The sequence below is a fragment of the Acinonyx jubatus genome, chromosome E4, assembly GCF_027475565.1.
Source record: "Acinonyx jubatus isolate Ajub_Pintada_27869175 chromosome E4, VMU_Ajub_asm_v1.0, whole genome shotgun sequence".
Classification (NCBI taxonomy): Eukaryota; Metazoa; Chordata; class Mammalia; order Carnivora; family Felidae; genus Acinonyx; species Acinonyx jubatus.
Genome location: NC_069395.1, coordinates 1,471,353 through 1,495,075, shown reverse-complemented (window position 1 = coordinate 1,495,075; position 23,723 = coordinate 1,471,353). Strand labels below are relative to the sequence as shown.

Sequence of the window (23,723 nt, the reverse complement as noted above, 5' to 3'; positions counted from 1 at the left end):
CCAAGCAGCTGTTGGTTTCATTCACTGTGTTCTTTTGTTAATTTACGTTTGGAAATTCCCTCGTTTTTTAGCCTAGGGTAGGTACTCAGGGCTTCAATGAAGTAGTGAGGTTGAATCATTACTCTAGTTTTTGCTTGGTGATACCTTTTTCCCAACAGACACCACGATCAGTGGGAATTGTCTCTTTTTATGCTGACGTCTCTGCCCATTTGACTCCGTCCTCATACCCAGACATCTGAAAACGTACTATTTCTTTTTTATCTTAGATGGGTTTCAGTTCCTCCTGTGTAGACACCAAGATCTCTTGTGACAAATCAACTTCAGAACAGCTGCTTGGTTTCCACCCATTTTTATGTATAATGAAAAGATTTCCAGGTTCTTGTCCATTAAATCCAGTTATGTCCTTTTTTGTTTTCTCCACTTTCTCACATTCTTACCCATGATGTCACCGTATAGTTTTGCTGTAGAAGTACCATCTTTCCCCCTTTTTGTCTTCTTTGTCAAAGGTGTTTCCTCAAAACCTGCCTTTATGTTTAAAAGCTCAGTGAATAATGGCCAAGAAAAATCCAGAGACTCTACGGTCAAAACCACTTCAAGCTTCCCTCACATTTCTAAGTTTGTTTTTAATTCTTAATTCCCTTATTATTTTCCCAATTTATGATAGTCCCTTTTTTTGTTTCCCTCCTTGCTGATAGTCCGCCTTCTTTTTTCCACGAAGACCTCTAGTTTTCTAGCTGAAGAAAAAGAATACTTGTAGTAATCACCTTACATTTATGCTGAAGCCCAATTTTATTTGGTTGCTTTCTTGGTGATTTACTTCTAACTTCTGCTTCATTTATGTGTGTGGAAGCTCTAAACATATCTCTGAAGCTGTCAGAGGTCTGAGTAACGAGTTATTCAGTAGTGTTTCTACCCAGTCCTTTGTCAGTTGCGGAATTACCACTTCGATTCTGTTCACTTCTGAAGTACTTAATTATTTGGCTTCGTGCTATATCGACATGGGAACTCTCTGATACGTAAAATCATAGGTATTCTCCGTGTGTATTCTTTGACGAAGTACCACATCGTCTCGAACTGAAATCCATACAACCCTCTTGTCCCGTAAGGAGTGCAGAGTGTTCTCACAAGCCTCCAGGCAGATCTGAAATGACCGCTGATGACACGGGAGCAAACACGCATCGCGTGGTGGAGACAGCGACAAGGCAGTCACTGACCTTGAGGAGTCCCACCGTGGCGTGGCCGAAGCCGAGAGTAAGCGGGGCAAGCAGACGGCGGTGCCCTCCCCTCCCCGTCCAGAGCTGCACTGGCGCCCGGTCGCCGTGGGCATATCGGGTTTCACTGATGGAATCCAGAGCGCGGCCGTGACCGTGAAGGAGGTGTGGTGAAGAGTCGGTGGATTGGAAGATTCACTTTCCAGGAGCTTTTACCACCTTGCAGGTGCCGACCAGCCTGGGAGGTGCCTGTCCTACCAGTGCTTCCCAGTTGGGGGTACTTCTTTGTGCTTAGGAATAATGCTGGAGCCCCTAAACTAGTTCCACTTCCCAAGTGGGCATAAGTCCTTGCCCTTGTTTCATTTTTCTTTTTATTTTGAATAGTTGCCTACGCATCAGTGACATTGTTAAGTAATTAAGGTCTAAAAATTTATGATGAACCTAAGGAGCCAATTTATGTATGAGAGCATAACGTTTATAAAAACCCTTTCAATTGCTTGCGTTACCTCACTTTGAAACTCGCATCAGCTGAGTGAGTTCGAGTGCTTTCTCAGACCAACGTTCAAGTGCATTGACTTGCCAAGATCTTAAAAGTCTTAATTATAGCAGAGCCAGGACTCAAACCCAGGGCACCTTTGGTGACGTACCTAACACTGCGCCACGCACAGCTGTGCACAGCACTCCGCTCTAGGTTTCGGAATGTGGATATGTTGTTCTCCCTTGAAATGGACATTCTTGTTGTGTCCGGGCGTTAGCTTGCTCTCCCCCGGCCACCCAGCTGCACATGGCACTTATGAAATAGTACATTTTTGGCAGTGTCGGAGATAACGTTTGCAAGTCTCACCCGATTTCTGCTCTTAGGCCAATTTCAACGTCTCTGACAGGTTGCTGCCTCTTACATACGAGCTTCTGTCGTCATTTTCCAGTCTCAATCTTGGTTGCTTTCTATCATTAGGTAGTTTTTCCCTCCAGCTTTCTCATCCTCCTACTGTCCTACGACCAACATTCTTCTAGCAAAATAAGGATCTGATCTCATGGCTACCAAGCCCTAGGGAACTGCATCTCAGGGATACATTTTTTTTTCCCCTGAAATATGAAATATTAAGACCATCTCTGCTTTTTATGAGAAGGGAATTCAAACAGACTTTTACAAATGAAAAGTGAAAAACATCCTGAATGAAGTTTCATTCCAGTCTCCTGTTAAATCCTAAGAATAGGCTGCCGGCCTGCAGCACTTTCAGGAAATGAAAAGTGGCTCAGAAGCCAGGTGAGCTAAGCCACCTCTCTCTCAACTGTTTCAGTTTCTCAGGAATTGCCGTACAATGCTGCCAGTAACGATCTCCAGGGATCTGACCCCCGTTCCACCTCCTCCTGCCTCCTGTGCAGCTCCACATGCCTCCAGAGGAGGAGCTTTGAGGAAGGTGCCGGTTCCCTCTTTGACCCTGAGGGCGGTGAGGCCAGGCAGGGTGATTCTCAGGATATCCTGATGTTCAAAGGTACAGTTGAAGCCTTCATCAAGGCTTTCTTGAAGATGACCAAGAAATTTGGGGAACATTACCACGCAGCCTAGAAACTGAAGACCGAGCTCCAGCATGGATGGCACAAACGCCATCTGAAGTGCACGTGATGACATTCGAGACCTTCGATAAGCTCCTTAGGGGCAGAGACTTTCAAAATATTTTTCTCTCTCCTCCTGCCTTCACAATGTCCAGCGTAGAAGCAAGCATATAAACTGGACTCGATGAGTGTTGGTTTATGACTGAGAGAGAAGACTTTATAAAAAGTGCTCTCCAACCACTCCTTTGCCTAGTTGTTAGTCCAAGATTGAGCATTCAGCAGAATAACGGTAAAGAGAGGCCTCTGATGTCTCAAGCTTCTTGGCCACTGTTGTCTTCTGTCTTGGCTCTGTGTCTCAGGAGGAGGTAGTTATCTGTCCAGTGTGTGAATTTTTCAGTGTTAATACTTTTTTTTTTTAACTTTTTTTCAACGTTTATTATTGAGAGAGAGAGAGAGAGAGACAGAGATAGAGCGTGAGCAGGGGAGGGGCAGAGAGAGAGAGGGACACACAGAATCCAAAGCAGGCTCCAGGCCCTGAGCTGTCAGCACAGAGCCCGACGCGGGGCTCGAACTCACGGACCGTGAGATCATGACCTGAGCCGAAGCCGGAATAACCGACTGAGCCACCCAGGCACCCCTCAATATTAATACTTACTAAGGTATGTCTTCACTGATGCCTGGGCTTTTACCTCTTAGATATTTTTATTGCGGGGGGCGGGGGGTGGGTGGCGCCTGGCTGGCTCAGTCAGTGGAGCATGCAACTCTTGATCTCAGGGTTGTGAGTTCGAGCCCCATGTTGGGTGCGGAGATTACTGAAAAGTACAATCTTTATTGAAAAAGATACTTTTGTGGTATTTAACTCTTTAATGGAAATCTTATCTCAACCACAATCTAGGGTGGATTCATTGTACTGTCAGTTTTTAAAATCCCTTTGTATTTATTTTTAAGATTCAAGGATAAACAGTCTTGCTTCTTGAATAGATCTCACATTGGTCATGTCTGTGTTGGGGAAGTAGGATGTATTGTTACAATACCAGTTTCCCGAGAACCTAACTTGTTACTGTTGAATGGCAGCACGGAGCCTTCTGTCTCGCCTGAGCAGGACTCAGAGAGGATTTACAATGATGTGATTTATGATAATACATAATTAGAACAAAGCTCACGGTTTATTACTATCTGTGTCAGAGAAAGGGAAACACCAGAAACGTGGCTCCATTCAGTTCTGTCCCCAAGTTGTTCTTTGCTCACTTAGTCACATCTCCATCAAGGAGTTCACTCTTCGTTTAGAGGTGGATTTTAAAAATCTCATATTCAGGTATTTGATTTCTGATACTTTTGTGCTACAGTTGTACTACAGTTATGCATAGGCTTTCTATTTGTAACTTCTTTCAGGTGTAAAGTGAACATTTCAGAGTGCTGCTAGTTTTTTTGACCAACGTGATACAGACATTTGTTATGCATTCTCAACAGCTGGCTTTTTTGGTTCTAAAGAATCCAGTATCAGAACCAAGTATATTTTATTCAGAAGAAGAATCTTTCCTGAACAACATATTTTTCTCTTGAGTAAGAGATGTGTTAAATTATGCCGCATTGATAGGGGTTTTGGTTAACATTAAGTATGTGACTTTTGAAAGGAAATCGAGTTTCTTTGTCCTTAAGAGCTCTTACGTATATAACGAAGGAACCTCAAGCGTACAGCTTTAAAGTACGTTTGCTCTGTTTCCTAGATAAGTTAGCAGTCCTTGCAGAATATGCTATAGGGGAAACACGCAGAGTGTGAAGGTGACCTCACAGGTTTAAGATCCAACTCTGATTCTATTAAATGAAACGCTCAGGTTGGACCTGCTTTTCTCACATCAGTTGTTCCTAGTTAATTGCACTCTACATTTTGTCCGTCGGTTTCTGGGATGAATTCGAACGGACGATCAGGAACAGGTGTGATTGTAGTCCTGCCGGTGACTTTTATCGATAAATATCTCGATGATGTGTTTCCTGGTGGTGATGCACCAGAACTCACATGAATTCCTTTCGTTCTCCCTCTAAAATCGTTTTCCCTGTGTAACGTGACAGGAGAAAGTGACGTGGGAGAGGCCCGTGAGGCTGTGCTGGCAGCACGCGGTGTGGCTTCTCCCTGCTTTTCATCCACTCCCCGTCCTCTCGCAAGTTGTATGGCTGCTGGGAGTGGTGATGACAGCAACTCAAAGAGTCTAGTTCTGACACACAGTCGTTTGAAATTGTGCTTAGACGTGAGTTTCCCTGTGATTCCTGGCCTTTCCTGTCTCTCCAGGTTCCCAGCCAACCTCAGAGAAGTCTTCCCAGCGACTGTCCGAGAGCACGAGCAGCAGCCCTGCCCGGAAGCGGTCGTCCTCGGAGAGCACTTCGTCCACAGGCAAGTCCCCCTGTTGCACGGACGGGCTCTGACCCGACTCTCCCGTCTGCTACTTGTGAGCAGACTTCCCGCACGACGCGATAAGCTTCTCACGGAAATCACAGCTTACATTTACTTACAAGACATTATTGTGGACGAGACAGAAGTGACTCTAGGACGCGCGAGGGGGCCACAGTGCAGACTGACACAGTGCGGAACCCCCCCCCCCCCCCGCCAGTCTCCCTGAGTCCAGGTGGGCTCACTCCCAGACCTGCAGAGATTTGGATGTGATCCAGAGGAAATCGTTCAAAGTGACTAGGTTCAAGAGTAGGCGGACAGGAAAATAAAGATTTTACAAGTTGTGTTGAGGTGAAGGACTGTGGGTGCGCTAAGGCAGTGTGGATTGGAACTACTTTATGAAGACTTAGGTATATGTATGTACAAAATTATTGTAATAACGCAGTAGTTTCCAAAGTAGCATTCACAGATGTCTCAGACATGCAGAACAATTTAGGAGGTTGAAAGAAGAATCCCTATTAATAATTATTTCTAACCTCAACTTTTAAAATGTTTAATGTTTGTATACACATAACCTCTTACTACAGTGTCATATTTGTGTAGCTTTTTACATAGGTTCAGGTTATGCTCCCAGTTTTTGTTTTGTTTTTGTTTTTTCTGATAGTATGTGTGTTTACAAAAGAACCAGACAAACTAGAGGGTAACATATATGTATCTGTCCTCTGCCTTTAGTGAGGATTGGAGAGGAGGAAGTGCTTTTTAATGTGTCAGTGTCATCAGGAGAGATGGGGGAGTGGTAGGGTCATTCCAGGTGGGGGGAGGTAATAAAAGGGGGGCATCTGGGTGGCTCAGTCAGTTGAGCCTCTGACTTCGGCTCCAGTCATGATCTCGCTGTTCTTAAATTCAAGCCCCGCGTCGGGCTCTGTGCTGACGGCTCAGAGCCTGGAGCCTGGAGCCTGGAGCCTGGAGCCTGCTTCCAGTTCTGTGTCTGCCTCTCTCTCTGTCCCTCCCCGACTTGTGCTCTTTCTCTCTCTCAAAAATAAGTAAACCTTAAGAAACTAAATAAAAGAGCCAGTGTAGTTATGGTCAGGGACTGAATGTGAGGCTAGAAAGGCAGGTAGGGAACCTTATTAATGACACTGTTTTAGGCAAGGAAGTGACTTATCAATTCTTGGCTTTCTATCCATGTTTTCAGGGGTTTTTTGTTTTTAAATGTTTATTTTTGAGAGAGAGAGAGAGAGAGAGAGCAAGAGCGAGTGTGCGTGTGAGCAGGGGAGGGGCAGAGAGAGAGGGAGAGAATCCCAGGCAGGCCCCAGACTGTCAGTACAAAGTCCAATGTGAGGCTCAAACCTACGAACCGTGAACCAATTGAGCCACCTAGACAGCCCTAACCACGTTTTTGTTTTTAATGTTTTTATTTATTTATTTTTTATTTTTTTAATGTTTATTTATTTTTGAGACAGAGACTGAGCATGAACGGGGGAGGGTCAGAAAGAGAGAGGGAGACACAGAATCCAAAGCAGGCTCCAGGCTCTGAGCTGTCAGCACAGAGCCCGACGTGGGGCTCGAACTCACAGAGTGTGACATCATGACCTGAGCCGAAGTCGGAAGCTCAACCGACTGAACCACCCAGGCACCCCAATGTTTTATTTATTTTTGAGAGAGAGAGGCAGAGACAGAGCATGAGCAGGGGAGGGGCAGAGAGAGAGAGAGAGGGAGAGACAGAATCGTTGGAAGCAAGCTCCAGGCTCCAAGCTGTCAGCACAGAGCCCGACGCAGGGCTCGAACTCAGGAACTGTGAGATCGTGACCTGAGCCAAAGTTGAACACTTAACTGACTGAGCCACCCAGGCGCCCCCTCATCCATGTTTTTTGATTAGTAAATCACTTGTGACTTATGGTCAGGAAATCTAGTTCCTTCATTAGTTCAAGGCCACCCTGTCAAATTGTATCCGTGTTCTACTTACTGAATTTATCTTATGATGAGCTTCAACATATTGGAAGCTTTTTATTAGCACCATTGTGCTCTCAGAGGTGCAGTGGAACCAACTCGAGCATCACTAGGGTTTTGTCTCTCAGAGTGCTGTTTCCATACTGCTTCAGGGAGACTCTTAAACATCCAGTGAACTACTTTTGACAATGTTGACCTAGACCAGAGGTTAGCAAGCTGCAGCCTGCAGACCAGATGCGACCCAAGGCTTCTTTAGGTGTAGTCCCAGCTAGAAACTGTTCTTACGTTTTTATTTATTTATTTTTATTATTTATTTATTTTTACTTTTTTTTTTTTTTTTCCACTTTCATTCATTTTTGAGAGAGAAACAGAGCATGAGTGGGGAGGGGCAGAGAGAGAGGGAAACAGAATCTGAAGCAGGCTCCAGGCTCCGAGCTGTCAGCACAGAGCCCGACGTGGGGCTCGAATTCACAGACCGTAAGATCATAACCTGAGCTGAAGTCAGATGCTTACCTGACTAAGCCACCCAAGCGCCCCTGTTTTTACATTTTAAAGGGTAGCTTAAAAAAATACAGGAGCAAGGGAAAAACTATATGTGAGACACCGTATGTGTCTTCAAAAGCCTAAAATATTTACTATCTAGCTATCTATAGAAAAAGTTTGCCAACCCCTAAAAAGAAAGAATGAGATCTCATGGAGATATCCACGAAGAAAAATCACCCAAATATTTTACTTGAGTAAACAAAAGAAATACTACCTAGATCCATAAGGTTACTGTCACCATAAAACCAACCACCATTTATTCATTCAAATAAATCCTTTCTGAGTTACTATGAATAATACTGAGCACTGGAGATGCGAACATGAATAAGGTTCCTGCCCTCAAGGGGTCAGCCATATTCGCCATTAAAAGGTGGGTTAAATTCTGTAACAGACCGGTCGGTGTAGGCAACTCGAGGACTTACCACATGCGTGGTGACTAAAGGAGACATCCCTGGGGCGCCTGGGCGGCTCAGTGGGTTGAGCAGCCGGCTCTTGATTTTGGCTCAGGTCATGATCTCACGGTTCGTGGGTTCCAGCCCCTCGTTGGGCTCCACACTGACGGTGCTAATAAGCCTGCTTGGGATTCTGTCTCTCTGTCCCTCCCCTACTCAGGTGCGCATGTGCGGTCTCCCTCTCTCTCTCTCTCTCTCTCTCTCTCTCAAAATAAATAAACTTAAAAAAAAAGAAGAAGACAACATCCCTGAAGATGTGACACATAATACTACTGTAATTTGAGTACATGAGTGGGTAAACAGTAAGAAAGTGTTTAACACACTGACAATAACATGTCCGAAGAAAAGCGCAAAACCGTAAAATGGAATGCTGTTTTTGGAGAGCAGCACGTTATTTGAGATTACTAGCGTGTGAGGGATAGTATGTGTGATTGTGGTTGAACATGAAGCTGTAAAAGTAATAACCCACATGGCACAGGGGGTTTTTTTGTTTGTTTTTTCATTCGAAGGAATTGAGACTTTACTGTAGAGGCAGTTGGGAGCCACTAGAGGATTTTGAACAGGAAGATAAAAATTATTTGATATATTGTGCAGTTCAAAATAGGATAGATTTTGCAGTGCTAAAAGAAGTCCCACATTTCGGTGGCTTGAAACAACAAAGTGTTGTTACTTTTTGTTCACGCTGTGTGACCATAATGGGTCTGTTGTGCGTTGTCTTCCTTCTAGGACCTTGTGTAACCCAGCCTCTATCTGGAGCGTTGCTGGTCGTGTGGAAAAGGGTGAAGGTTCATACAACGCACTGACCAGCTCTTAAAGTTTCTGCCCAGAACTAACTGTTACTCCTCACATTTCAGCGCTAAAGCAGATCGCATGGTTAAGTCTTAACGTCGAGGAAGTGTCGGGTGTATAATGTCATTGAAGACAGGGCAGCAAATACTTATGAGTAATGGCTCAGTCTACCGCGTACACATTTTGGGAAAACTCTACAGCATTACAATGTAGAGAGTGGAATGTGACAAGAAATGTGTGGAGAAATGCATTGATAATGGCTTCAGGTTGGGATATGTTAGAATTGAACAGTGTTTGGACTGTTGGGGTGGAGATGTTAATTAGCCATTCGGAAGTGGCGGCTTGTAGTTTGAGAGGCATCTCTGGTAGAGACGCAGGCCTAACAGTAGGTAATACAAACTTTAATCTGGCAGCGAGTGAGATTACCCAGCAAGAAGATACCAATTGGGAGGATGGCAGGAATGCAGGTTTAAGAAACATTCGCTTTCGAGGGAAGCGGAAGAAAAGAGATCAGTGATAACATACAAGTTTTAAATAGATTTTTTTATATAGAAAAATCACAGAGTACATGGAACGGAAACCTCTTAATGTCAGATGTCACAAAGAGGTCAAGAAAGATGTGGACAGAAAGTGTTAAGTAATTGGGAAAACGATTTTTATAAAACCACTTTGCAGGTGGAGTTAGAGCAGTTTGGCTGCTTGAGAAGGTGCTGTCTGAGTTCAGGTGACCCTGGTACGGATTTGAGCTTTGCTTCCAGCAGGGAGGCAGAGGAGATGTACAGAGCCAACAGATATGCTTCTCGGTACTTAAAACTAAAAATACTAGATAAAATATGGAAAATGTTTCTTAAAACATTGCTGAAATTTGAAGTAAGTAGACAGGAAACCAGAAACTTTCAGAAAACTTGATTAACAGGAATTAGGAGTATTAGAGCTGCTTGACATCTGCCTGGTGTGGCGAGAGCCTGATTACTGGGAAACATCCAGGTGCAAGAGACAAAGGACAAAGCCTAAGGCTCTAGCAGCACAGAAGTCCCCATCAGATTTCCGTAAATCTGGCGTAAATCTGGCGCTCCCTGAAGGTGACATTTGCCAGGATGAGAGCAAATAGAAACAAAGCCGCCACAGAAGAACCTGGTGGTTCCTTGTTTCAGTTTGGCTTTGGGAAGAGCCCGAAAAGGAGCTCCTCTCCACACACATGCTCTGTGTCACCTCCTGCCTCACACTGCCTGTGGAACCCAGAAAAAAAATCAATGAAAATTTGTCGTAGAGTAGTAGGGCCCTGAGTTCTTCCACGGCCAAGTGCAAATTTAATTCCTATTTGGCATAAACCTGAGTGTCTTTGACCGTCCTCAGTCCTGATTGACCTGGCATTCTCATCATCACCAGCAGCACTGGGATGATACCCTCTGTTTTGCAGTCGAAGGGCAAGCAGGAGGGCCTCTGGCCAGCTCAGTCCGTGTAGCACACCACTGTCGATCTCAGGGTTGTGAGTTCGAGCCCCACATTGGGTGTAGACGTTACTTAAAAATACAATCTTTAAAAAATAAATTAATTAAAAATAAAGGCAACTAGCTCAACCAGAACTATGTCCTCCTAACCTTCCAGGGATATTCAAAGAAGTGAAATATGTGTAGAGACTATCTGTATAGTCATTGAGATACATAAACAACCGTAGGAAAACAGTTTTGTACAGGATATCTTATGGCCCATCCATGAACTGTTTTGAAGCAAATCCAAGGGGATAATTTACTTAAATACACTAAAAGAGTATATGATAATACTCATGAGTGCAGTCACTGTTATGAAAGCTATTGGCTATGACCTTAGCGGGATCTATTGGGAAACATGACAGGAGATTGCCTGGACTTACTTATAATGTGGAAGCTGGGTTCCCAGAGCAGAGGTTTCAGAGAAACTCAGGTGGAATGTGTCCTGCCTTTTCTAGCCCAACCTTAGAAATCACCGTATTCTTACCTCTATCGACTTCTCTTTGCTAGAAGCAGCTCACTAAGGGGCAACTCCTATTCAAGAGGAGAGGCATTAGATCCTACCCCTTTTTAAAAAAATTTTTTTAATGTTTATTTTTTTTTGAGAGAGAGAGAGAGAGAGACAGAGCATGAGTGGGGGAGAGGCAGAGAGAGAGAGGGAGACGCAGATTCCAAACCAGGTTCCAGGCTCTGAGCTGTCAGCACAGAGCCTGACGTGGGGGCTCAAACTCACAAACTGTGAGATCGTGACCTGAGCCAAAGTCAGACGCCTAACCGACTGAGCCCCCCCAGGTGCCCCTGGATCCTACCCCTTGAAGGGAGAATTAGTAAAAGAGTTGTGTATGTACAGGTTGCAATAGCTCTACAAGCAGCTGGGCTGTTGCTTTAGGGCAGGGAGGCAAGATTAGCTGGGTATGGAGGGGCCGTGGTGGTGTGAAGGCAAGTGGATAGGTTCAAGAGGCCAGACTAACGTAAAATCAAACGTTTTGAGTTGTGGGGAGAGTAGAGGAGAAATGACAGACGATGTGGCCTGAGCTTGGCTGACAAAATCCCTGGCACGTGATTGGTGCTCTGTGTATATAATGTTGAAGAGCTGGCTTTACGTTACCAGTCACTGAGCTTGGCGCTTTGGAGGAACAAGGTTGAGGGAGGAGGTAATGAACAGGAGTACGAGAGATCGATGAAACATGCAAAAGTAGAGAAGTAGAAAAACAGGTGTTACTCAGAAAAGAGAGGCTGGGGAGACACCAGAATGTACGTGCTGTTGAATGAACTGTCAAAGGGAGCGGGGAGGCCTGCATCAAGGGGAGAAGCGCTCGGGCCAGAGAGTGAGAAGGGGACAGTCCTCATTCTGGTGACCTTCAGATAAAAGCGAAGATTAGCACGTGTGTTCTGATCGTGGAAACTATGAGAATGAACGTGTCCCCCGTGGGCAATAAATGTAGAAGGTAACACTGCAGTACTGGGGCTGAGGGGCCCCTACGGCTGATGCTGATGGAGCTGAGGAATGGGGAGAGAAAGTGGGTTATCAGAGAAACAGTGGAGGCTGGATTTTAAAAATTAGGGGTATAAAATGTCACTGAGAGTTTGAATTTAAACAGTACTACTGGATATTATTTGAAGGAAGTTATTGGTAATTGGAGAAAAAGTCCAGTGTAATCTGATTGGAATCTGGAATGCCTGGGGCTTGTACAGTAGCCTCTAGAATCCTACTGCATTTTAAACTCAGATAGACAGGATATGCATCCATCAACTTTGGAGAAGCATTACCTGTGATCATGAGTAGGAAACAACGAGGCATCTTGGGAAGTAGGCCTGTTACAATTCCATGTTTACAAAGACTGTGAAACTGACATGGCTGGCCAGAGGAGCGGGAGGCTTTCCCACACGCAGCATAGTCACGAAAATGCGCTGAGTGGTATCTGAGGAGACAAAGATCACCAAGTCCCTGGGCCACTAAGGTAACAAGGGTTAAGTGGAAGGTCTTTGTCCGGCGTTTAACTGTCGAGTCTCCTAACTCAAACGGACCTTCATTTCTGAAGAAGTAAACGATTCGTTCCTGGTCCTCATCTCAGAGAGTGAGCGTTATTGTTGTTGCTTTTTAACTCACTGGTGATAGGGAGGCATAGGCCAGTTTTGAAGTTCCTGAGATGACTGTCACATAGGCCTGATCCAGGAGAGTAAGCCACCAACTTGCCTGGGAGAGACAACCGCACGTGGTCTTAGGGTGTGTGACGTTGTGAGGACAGATGGAGCAGGGCTCCTTTTCTTCCTTGTAAAGAGTCGTTTAAATGACCGGCTGTGTTCGTTTTTCTTCTGCGTGTGATTTGTCACCTCGTTTAGTGAATGGCGTTTCCTCTCGAAGTCCCAGAGCGACCGCTTCTGGGGACGACTCCGTGGACGGTCTGCTGCAGCGGATGGTACAACATGAGGACCAGGCGCCCCTGGCGAAGAGCGTCGAGGCCGCGATCACGTCCGCCTCTGTGCCGCCTTCCTCCAGTCCGGGCCACGGCCACGGCCACGGCAAGGAGCGAGCCCCGGGGAGACCAGACAGCCTTCTCGCGCCTGCGGTCCCCGGCGACTCCTGTAGTGGTAGCATCTCACCCCTCTCCGAGAGGTTGCCGAGCAGCCGTTCACCCCCGCACATCAAGAGGAGCGTAGTGGAAGCCATGCAGCGCCAAGCTCGGAAAATGTGCAATTACGACAAAATCCTGGCCACCAAGAAAAACCTGGACCATGTCAACAAAATACTAAAAGCCAAAAAACTGCAAAGACAGGCCAGGACAGGGAACAACTTCGTGAAACGCAGACCGGGCCGACCTCGGAAATGCCCCCTCCAGGCCGTGGTGTCGATGCAAGCCTTCCAGGCCGCCCAGTTGGTCGGCCCCGAGCTGAGCGAAGGCGAGGAGAGAGCAGCGGCGCCCTTCCGTCCTGACACCGTTACGGATGTCATTGAGGCTGTTGTCCAGAGCGTGAACCTGAGTCCAGAACAGAAGAAGGGGTTGAAGAGGAAAAGTTGGCTTTTGGAAGAACAGACCAAGAAAAAGCAGAAGCCGTTCCCAGAGGAAGAACGAGAGCGCACTGAAAGGTAATTCCTGCTTTCACACTTGGTCTGGGTGGAGGACACACAGACGTGTCACAGATGTGACCTATCCATACGCAGCTGAGTGACTCTTCGTTATAGAAAACCTGCACTTCTCTGTTTTATTGAAAAGGTCCTCTTCAGGGCCGCCTGGGTCGTTCAGTTCATTAAGCGTCCGACTCTCTCTCTCTTTTTTTTTTTTTTTATGTTTATTTTATTTCTGAGACAGACACAGAACATGAGCGGGGGAGGGGCAGAGAGAGAGAGGGACACAGAGAATCTGAAACAGGTTCCAGGCTCCGAGCTGTCAGCACAGAGCCCGACGCGGGGCTCAAACCCACAAACAGTGAGATCATGACCTGAGCCGAAGTCAGACACTCAACCGACTGAGCCACCCAGGCGCCCCAACGTCCGACTCTTGATTTTTGACTTGGGTCACGATCTCAAGTTTCCTGAGTCTGAGCCTCCGTGCAGAACCTGCTTGGGAGTCCCTCTCTTTCCTTCTCTCTCTGCCCCTCCCCCACTTACTTTAAAAAAGTAAGTTAGGGTTAGGTTTAAAAAAAGAGGGGGGGTTCTTATTATAACTGCCCCAAATTATAAATAATTAAGCACAGGGAATGTAACAATTCAATCTAATCCCCTCACTCTACAGGTGAGGAGGTCCAGGCCCAGAGAGGTTACCTATTTTACCCAGTATATAGCTGTGGGCCTGGAATTATTTTTACTATCACACCATCTCCTGTATGCTCTAACCTTGTCTTCCTGTCATCGCATACGTTTTTCTGCATGTTAGATTTATTTCCTTCATAGTGTCCTGGTTACATTTTTACATTTTTCTAAAAGATAATAGAACACAGAGCCAAAAGTCATCCAAAATAAGAGCATTTAATCCTTTTGTTATGTATCCAACCAGATTCATTCCCTGAAGGTATATTTGGTATTTTTAAATGAGCTAATGACAATATTCACCATTTGCAAATGGCTTTTCCTTTACTAAATGTAGCATGTCAGTCACAGTTAATGGCATCCCTCGTTCACAGAGAAATACAAATTGAAAGTGCTAGATACATTTTAAGCCTCTTAACATATATTGTCAGACTGCTGTCTTAAAAGCCATGTCTGTTTATACTTTGACTAGCATCATGCGGTAATAGTCACGTACTCTTTACCCCCCACCCTTATCTACCCTGGAAATTATCTTTTTAAAAAATCTGTATCCGGGGGCAGGGAAAGAAAACCTTCCTCAATCTGATACAGGTGAAATATACTTCCTAAATGTTACTTGCTGCTTATTTTAATTTGCACGTTTTTGCATATTAGAGGACATTAGTATGTGTTGTGTTCCATACCTGTTTTTTAAGTGCTTCATTACATGCAGTCACAATGATAACCCTGGGGCGCCTAGCTGGCTCAGTCAGAAGAGCCTGTGACTTTTGATCTTGGGGTTGTGAGTTTGAGCCCCATGTTGGGTGTAGAGATTACTTAAATTAAAAAAAAAAGAACGATAACCCTTAATGTTTGTTGTAGGACATCATTTGGTTTTCTTTATATTTTCTTGCCCAACAGCAGTAGGACAGTTATCAGTCTTTTTCTCTATCATCTACCTTGGTGAATCCCATATAGAGGTTTCTTATATCTCTCTAATGCATCATCTATAAAAAAGACTTCTTTTCCTAGAGAATATACAGGATATATATTTTTTTTTTTCATGAGTAATACAAGCTTGTAGATACATCAGTGAAACTGAAAGCTTACTGGTCGAGAAGTTGTGTCTCTCTTCACATGACCTCATTTCTTCTCAAATCCTGTTCTCTTTGTGGGCATGGGCGTTAAGAGCACACGGTGTAGCGGTGCCTGGCTGGCCCAGTCAGGGGAGCATGCCTCTCTTGACCTGGGGGTCGTGAGTGTGAGCCCCATGCTGGGAGGGACTCCTCTTAGGAGATTGTGCAAGAAAGGACATGACGTATGAGATCCCAGGGGCAGTGGCAATTTTTCACCTTTTTCTGATTAGAACCTACTATAGTACTTGGTATGTAGCAGGAATTTATTCATTTCCTCATTCAGTAAGTGTTTATTGCAAAATTACTTACCCCATGTGCTGAGGGTAGGTAAGAGTGGTAAGCAGATAGAGATACACTCCCTGTCCTCATGGATTGTGCAGCCTAAGTATGAGTAGGGAGAGTTAGTGCTATGAGAACGAATTGTTGAGGTAATTGACCTAGCCTCCCTGTGGAAGTAATTACTAATTAAAATCTGAAGAATTGACTTCATCTGTTATGTAAGGCGTGAGGCTAGAGCACACATTATGGGCTCAGTATGAAAAGGCAGAGCAGGTTCAAGGAAGTGAAAGAATGCTTTTGTGGCCAAAACACAGAGCAAATTCTAGTAGTGTGGTCCAGAGCTTAGAGAATGAGTCTAAAGAAAAGGTTGTGGGGGGCCAGATCGTGCAGAGGGCCTTGTATGCCATGTTAAAGAGTATGGACACTATTTGATTAGTAACAACCCAGATGGCAAAAGAATAATGGTTATGGGGCGCCTGGGTGACTCAGTCGGTTAAGCATCCAACTTCGGCTCAGGTCATGATCTCAGGGTTCGTGGGTTGGGGCCCCACGTCAGGCTCTGTGCTGACAGCTCGGAGCCTGGATCCTGCTTCAGATTCTGTGTCTTCCTTCTCTCTGCCCTTCCCCTGCTCACTCGCTCTATCTCTCAAAACTAAGTAGACATTTTTTTTAAGTTTAAGAAAAGAATAGTATAATGGTTATGAGCTGGGTTCTAGATCAGAAGAATCTGGGTTCAAACCCTGGTTCTAAAAGGAAAAAGGACAAATTTTAAAAGCTGTGTAAAAAATGAACTCATCTCTCCTTTGCTCTACTGGTGGGAATGCAAACTGGTGCAGCCACTCTGGAAAACAGTATGGAGGTTCCTCAAAAAATTAAAAATAGAACTACCCTATGACCCAGCAATTGCACTACTAGGTATTTATCCAAGGTATATAGGTGCTGTTTCTTGGGTTTTGGGGGGGGGGGGGTTTAAGTTTTTTTTTTTTACATTTTATTTATTTTTGAGAGAGAGAGAGAGAGACAGAGCACAAGTGGGGGAGGGGCAGAGAGAGAGGGAGACACAGAATCCAAAGCAGGCTCCAGGCTCTGAGCTGTCAGCACAGAGCTCGACAAGGGGCTCAAATTCATGAACCCTGAGATCATGACCTGAGCCGAAGTCGGACATTTAACCGACTGAGCCGCCCAGGTGCCCCCAGGTGTGCTGTTTCTGAGGGGCACATGCACCCCCATGTTTATAGCAGTACTATCCACACTAGCCAAAGTATGGAAAGAGTCCAAATGTCCATCGACAGGTGAATGGATAAAGAATATATATACACATACACACAGTGGAGTATTATTCGGCAATCAGAATGAAATCTTGCCATTTGCACCTACGTGGATGGAACTAGAGGGTATTATGCTAAGTGAAATTAGAGAAAGACAAATATCCCATGACTTCACTCATATGAGGACTTTAAGATACAAAACAGATGAACATAAGGGAAGGGAAGGGAAGCAAAAATAACATAAAAACAGGGAAGGGGACAAAACCTAAGAGACTCTTAAAGACAGAGAACAAACTGAGGGTTGCTGGAGGGGTGGTGGGGGGGGGGGGGATGGGCTAAATGGCCAAGGGGCATTAAGGAAGACACTTGTTGGGTTGAGCACTGGATTCTACTCCTGAAATCATTGCACTATATGCTAACTAACTTGGATGTAAATTAAAATAAATTAAATAAAATTTAACGACAAAATAAAATCATAATTCAAATAGTTAAAACTGAATCAACACTATGCTACATATATCAACTTGTGGGATGTATCTAAAGAGGTGGCTAGAGTGGGATTCATAGCCTTTAATACTTATATTACTTTCTAAAATGCTGAAAATTTATGAACCGTGAGTCCAATTAAGAGATGAGAAAAACCAGAGAATAAGCCCCAAAAGGTAAATGGGAAGTGAAGGAAATGAAACATAAATTAACAAAATAAAGCTAAGGTACAATAGAGAGACTCACTGAAGACCAAAGTTAGTTCCTTGAAGACTAATAAAATATACAAACTTCTAGTAAAGTTGATCAGTGAAGAAAATTATAAGTTAAAAAGGAGATAAGCTGTATATGAGAGATTAAAAAATGACTACTATAAGCATGTTATGCCCCACAAATTGGAAAACTCAGTTGAAATGTACGTATTCCTAGGGAAAACCTACTCAAGAAGAGATAACCTGAGTGTTTCTTTTCCATAAATCCAATCTTTAATTTAAAATCTTGCTGCAAAGAAAGCAGCAGGACCAGAAACTTCTACCATACTTGAAAGAAAAGGATCATTCCATTCTCCTTAAAATTCTTTAGAGGCACCTGGCTGGCTCAACCGGAGGATCATGTGACTCTTGATCTCATGGTCATGAGCTCAAACCCCACACTGGGTGGAGACAGACAGACGTACATACATAAACAAACTTAAAAAAAAAAAAAAAAAAAAAAAACCTCTTTAGAGATAATGGGGGAAGTAGGGAGGGGAATACACCACAGAAAGTACATAAACATTAGAAATAAGTTCATCTTTTTTTCATAAAGCCAACACTGATGTAGACATGGAAGGGGTGAATGTATAGAACTCTGCTAGCTAGTATCCCATGTGCCTCCCCAGTCACAAACTGCTTCACCACTAGCCAAAATCAATTTCCTGACTTCTGATGTAACCACCTCCTTACCTTTTTCTTTTACACCATTTAAGTTTGCAAGCCTAGACAATGTCGTTTAGTTTACCCTCACTGAACTTCGTTTGGATGGAATGGCACAGGACATACACTTTTGTGTCTTCCCTTTCTTTGCTCAACATGTACATCTGTATCTGTGCTGTGGCATGTTGCTGTAGTCCTTTCCGTCGTCGGTACAGAATTCAGTTCTCTGCTTCACTGTTGGGTCGTTTCGACTTTGAGACTATTTCCCAAAAATGCTGGTGGATATGGGCACGAATTTCCCCAGGGTCTATTCCAAGGGATGGAATTACCAAATAACTTAAAAGATTTGTCCCCAGACTTCTTGAAGCCGTGGTGCGTTAAGCTAGTACGGAACTGGTTCGGTAAGAGAAGGCAACCTTGCTACATGAAACCGTAACACTGCTTATCGACAGGGACAGAGAACAGTATTTAATGAACTGTGCCCTAAAAGTTGATATTACATACTAACGGGAATGAAATTGGATCCTGTCTCATCCCAGATACAAAAGTTAACTCCCAGTTGATTAAATCCATAATGGAATGGAAAAACTTCACAACTTTATTGTCAGAAAGGAGTTCATAAGCCAGATCTCAAAAGCAGTACCCATACAGGTAAAAAGACTGACATACTCAATTATATTAAAGCTAAACTTCCATTCTTCAAACATCATGACAAATGTATGAAGACTTTCTACAAACTGGGAAATTTGTAACACGTGTGATGTATCCAGTTTTGGTGTCCAGAATACATAAACAGCAAGAAAATTGTGTTACAAATAAACCCTATGTAATCTAGCAGTTACGCTTTAGAGAAAGTCTTTCCCAACAGTGACCAGAACACTTTTCGGAAAGGTAGTGGCAAGATTCATTATAATATATAGAAAATAGAAATATCCAACATTACCATGAAAAGGAATAAACACAGTTTTCCACACAATGGAAAATGATATGGTAATAGAGATTCATGAATTACAGCTGATAATGTAATAATAGTGGATGAATCTTATAAACATTAAGTAAAAAAAAAAAAAACCAAGTTCCTAAAAATGACATACTAGCTGGTCCTACTTTTATAAAGCAAACACACACACAAACTAAACAAATTACTGCATTTTTTTAATAATTTAATTTTTTTAATGTTTATTTTTGAGAAAGAGCACAAGCAGGGGAGGGAATGAGAGAGACGGAGACACAGGATCTCAAGCAGGCTCCACGCTCCAAGCTGTCAGCACAGAGCCTGACGCTGGGGTCAAAGTTAGGAATGGCAAGATCATGACCTGAGCCAAAGTCAGACGCTTAACTGACTGAGCCACCCAGGTGTCCCCAAATTACTGTATTGATGTAGATAGATATATCATGAGACCATGTATTTTTTTAACGTTTGTTTATTTTTGAGAGAGAGACACAGAGTGCGAGCTGGAGAGGGACGGAGAGAGAGGGACACAGAATCCAAAACAGGCTCCAGGCTCTGAGCTGTCAGCGCAGAGCCCGACACAGGGCTCAAACCTATGAACTGCGAGATCATGACCTGAGCCAAAGTTGGATGCTTAACCCACTGAGCCACCAGGCACCCTGTGATGAACCATATTTTAATGTGCATTACCTCTTCCTCTTTTTTTTCTTGAAAAATTCAGTCTTGGGGCACCTGGGTGGCTCAGTCAATTGGGTGTCTGACGTCAGCTCAGGTCATGATCTCTTGGTCCATGAGCTTGAGCCCCCCATCAGGCTCTGTGCTGACAGCTCAGAGCCTGGAACCTGCTTCAGATTCTGTGTTTCCCTCTCTGTCTCTCCCTCTCTCTTTGACCCTCTCCCGCACTCGCTGTCACTCGCTCGCTCTCTCTCTCTCTCTCTCTCTCTCTCAAAGATAAACAAAAAAATTAAAAAGAAAACTTCAATCTTCTTTTCTTTTTCTTTTTAATGTTCATTTATCTTGAGAGAGAGAATGCCAATAGGGGAAGGACAGAGAGAGAATCCCAGGCAAGCTCTGCCCTGACAGTGCAGACCCAGACATGGGGCTCCACCTCATGAACCATGAGATCATGACCTAAGTCGAAATCAAGAATCAGATGCTTAACCGACTGAGCCCACCCAGGTGCCCTGAAAAATTCAGTCTTAAAGTCATTAGGTCTAGGTGTCCACATGGGGTATGGAAACCATGGTGACGCTGAGTTGGGTGTTGGAGACTTAATGGAGCGAAGAGTTGGGGCCTGGGACAAAGTGGAGAGAACATCAACCCCGCCTAGGGTGTCAGAGCCTGAGTAGAATGAGATGGATGCACTTGTGGAGAGAGAGCCCAGTGTTGGTATAGACACCGGCAAGGGCGGGACGTTGTCCACTCAGACTTCACTAAGGAGAAGTTTTGAAAATCTGTGGATGGGCATTTGCATGTCTTATAAGCCCTCATGGTAATTCTGATGTGTAGCCTGTGGACAGCACTCGGGGAAACGTGGCACTGGGAGAATTGTATGCAGGTGATAAACAGGAAAGCAGAAATTGCTTTTGATTGCAGAAAAAGAAGGTGAGGCACGGAAGGAGAAATGAATTTGCCTGATAAGGAGAACAGCAACCAATCAATCAACCAACCAAACAAACAAGAACAGGTGAAAAGAGAAATAACAAATTAATTGACTGGACAGATAGATAAATCGATTGATCCTGTTACCAAGTACCAAGTATGATTTATCCCAGTTATAAAAGACTTGTTCAACATCTAAAAGCATATTAAGGTTCCTCATCACATCAAAAGGCTAAAGAAGAAAAATCACACAATCGTATCAATAAGTGTAGAAACGTAATTTCACAGACTAACTCGTTTATGATAAAAACTGAGCAGTCTGGGACCAGGAAAACTACATCAACACATTAAAGGCCTTATACAAAAAACCCTGCAGCTAACAGGATCCATGGTGAGAGATTGAGAACTTTTCCCCTAATATCAGAAATGAGGAAGAATGTCCACTTTTGCTGCTTTAATTCAGCCTAGTATTAAAATTCCTGACCGATGTAGTCAGGCAAGAAAAAGGAGTGAAAGGCTTCTAAAGTGTAAAGGAAACAGTAAAATGAGCTGTGTTCACAGATGCTGTGATCTTACATGAACCCTTAAAGATCTCAAACAAAACAGCTGTAGAAGCTTTTGAACAAGTTCGGCAAACTTGAAAACACAAAATCAGTTGCGTTTCTATACACTGATAATTTTCTAAAAAGGAAATTACAGAAACAGTTCTACTTACAGTGGCATCAAAAAGAACAGACCTAAGAATAAACTTAGCAAGGGGCCCGGGGGGCTCGGTAGGTGGAGCCATGCGACTCGATCTTGGGGTCGTGAGTTCAAGCCCCATGTTGGGTGTAGAGCTTACTTAAGAAGAAACTTAAGGGGCGCCTGGCTGGCGCAGTCGGTTAAGCGTCCGACTTCAGCCAGGTCACGATCTCGCGGTCCGTGAGTTTGAGCCCCGCGTCGGGCTCTGGGCTGATGGCTCGGAACCTGGAGCCTGTTTCCGATTCTGTGTCTCCCTCTCTCTCTGCCCCTCGCCCGTTCATGCTCTGTCTCTCTCTGTCCCAAAAATAAATAAACGTTGAAAAAAAAAATTTTTTTTTTAAAAAAAGAAGAAAGTTAAAAAAGAAAATTAAAAAAAAAAAGGAGGGGAGGACACCTAGGTGGCTCAGTCGGTTAAGCGTCCGACCTCGGCTCAGGTCATGATCTCGTGGTCCGTGAGTTCGAGCCCCGCGTCGGGCTCTATGCTGACAGCGTGGAGCTGGGAGCCTGCCTCAGATTCTGTCTCTCTGCCCCTCCCCTGTTTGCTTATACTTTTTATCAAAAATAAACATTGAAAAAAAATTTTTATTAAAAAAAAAGAATAAACTTAGCAAGGCAAAACTTGTACATTGAAAACTACAAATCATTGTTCAGTCAAATTAAAGAAGACATAAATAAATGGAAAGACAGCCTGCGTTCAGGGACTGGAGGACTTAATGTTGTTAAGATATCAGAACCACCCAAAGCGATCTACAAATTCAGTGCGATAGCCCAGTGATGTGTTTTTCATGGAAATAGAAAAATCCATTCCCTGCCATGTCGTTGTTTTGGGCTTAAGGTCCCTAACCAATCTGCTTGCTTATTTTTATTTTATATATATTTTCCAGGGTTTTTCCTTGTACCTAGTGCAAGGATAAGTGGCAATATCTATTCCATCTTTGCCTGGAACTAGAATCAACTTAATTTTTAAAGATTAAAAAAAAACTTTTTAAATGTTTATTTCTCTTTGAGAGAGACAGAGTGCAAGTGGGGGAGGGGCAGAGAGAGACAGAATCCAAAGCAGGTTCTAAGCTCTGAGCTGTCAACACAGAGCCTGACGCGGGGCTCGAACCCACTAACCGCGAGATTGTGACCTGAGCTGAAGTCGGACGCTTAATCGGCTGAGCCACCCAGGCGCCCCTAAAGATGTTTTTGATAGGGGTGCCTGGGTGGCTCGGTCAGTTAAGCGTCTGACTTCAGCTCAGGTCATGATCTCACGGTTTGTGGGTTCGAGCCCCACATCAGGGTCTGTGCTGACAGCACCGAAGTCTGCTCGGACTCTCCCTGTCTCCTCTGCTTCTCCCTCATGTGTGCACAGTCTCTCTCTCTCTCTCTCTCTCTCTCTCTCTCTCTCTCTCTCTCCCCCTCTCTCTCTCTCCCTCTCTCCCTTTTTCTCTCTCTCTCTCTCTACCTTTTTCTCAGAAATAAACATTAAAAAATGTTTTTGATTGACTTAGAATTCTACTTGGACAGGCTTTTTCCTCCTCCTCCTCCTCCTCCTCCTCCTCCTCCTCCTCCAGCACTTAAAGATGTTATCTCATTGCCTTCAGCCTTGAATTGTTTCAGACATGAAATACTCATTCCTGTTTTTGTACTCCTGTATAGATTGTTTATTTTTTCCTCTGGCTTTTAAAAACTTTTCGGTATTTATTTAGCAGTTTACTGTGATACACCTTGTTGTATTGGAGTTTATATTGTTAATGGCTTGTTTAGCTTCTTGGAACTTTGAGCTTATACTTTGTATCAGATTTGGAAAATATCTGGCCATGAATCTTTGGGGTTTTTCATTATGCATTTTTTTACTTTGTACATGTCACATAATTGTGTATCTAGTTTTTGTTCTTTTCCAAATGTTCACGGTTTTTTTGGTAGGCAGTTAAGTTACTTGTGGTTCAGTTTAGATCCTTTGGAAGACTGTTTTTAAGCTTTATTAGTGCTAGTCTTTGGTGTAGGGATAGTTGAGTCCTATGAAACTGGGTGACACTACCCTCTGGATTGTCTGTGGAATGCCCTGCAGTTTCTCTCCACTCTGCCTAGTGGAATCAGAGTAGCGACCATCATGTACGAGTTCTTGGACTTGTTCAGGTCCCAGCACTCTGGTAGCTCTTTGTCTGGCTTTAGAGAATTTCGTCCTGTGTAGGTACCACCCGGACTTTAGTCTAGAATTAACTTTCCTCCGTGGCTTTCTCCACACCAGTGCTCTG

At 44.0% G+C, this 23,723-nt stretch overlaps 1 protein-coding gene across 8 annotated transcripts in view; it reads left to right on the top strand.

Moving 5' to 3' along the window:
- The window catches only part of ASH1L (ASH1 like histone lysine methyltransferase), a 194,086-nt gene that overhangs the window by 77,171 nt on the left and 93,192 nt on the right, over nt 1–23,723 (top strand). For all 8 annotated transcript variants that reach the window (XM_027048252.2, XM_053208764.1, XM_027048257.2 and 5 more), the window contains exons 4-5: nt 5,056–5,157; nt 12,722–13,466. In XM_027048252.2, coding sequence (XP_026904053.1) covers nt 5,056–5,157; nt 12,722–13,466 — 847 coding nt within the window. The remainder of the gene's footprint in view (nt 1–5,055; nt 5,158–12,721; nt 13,467–23,723) is intronic.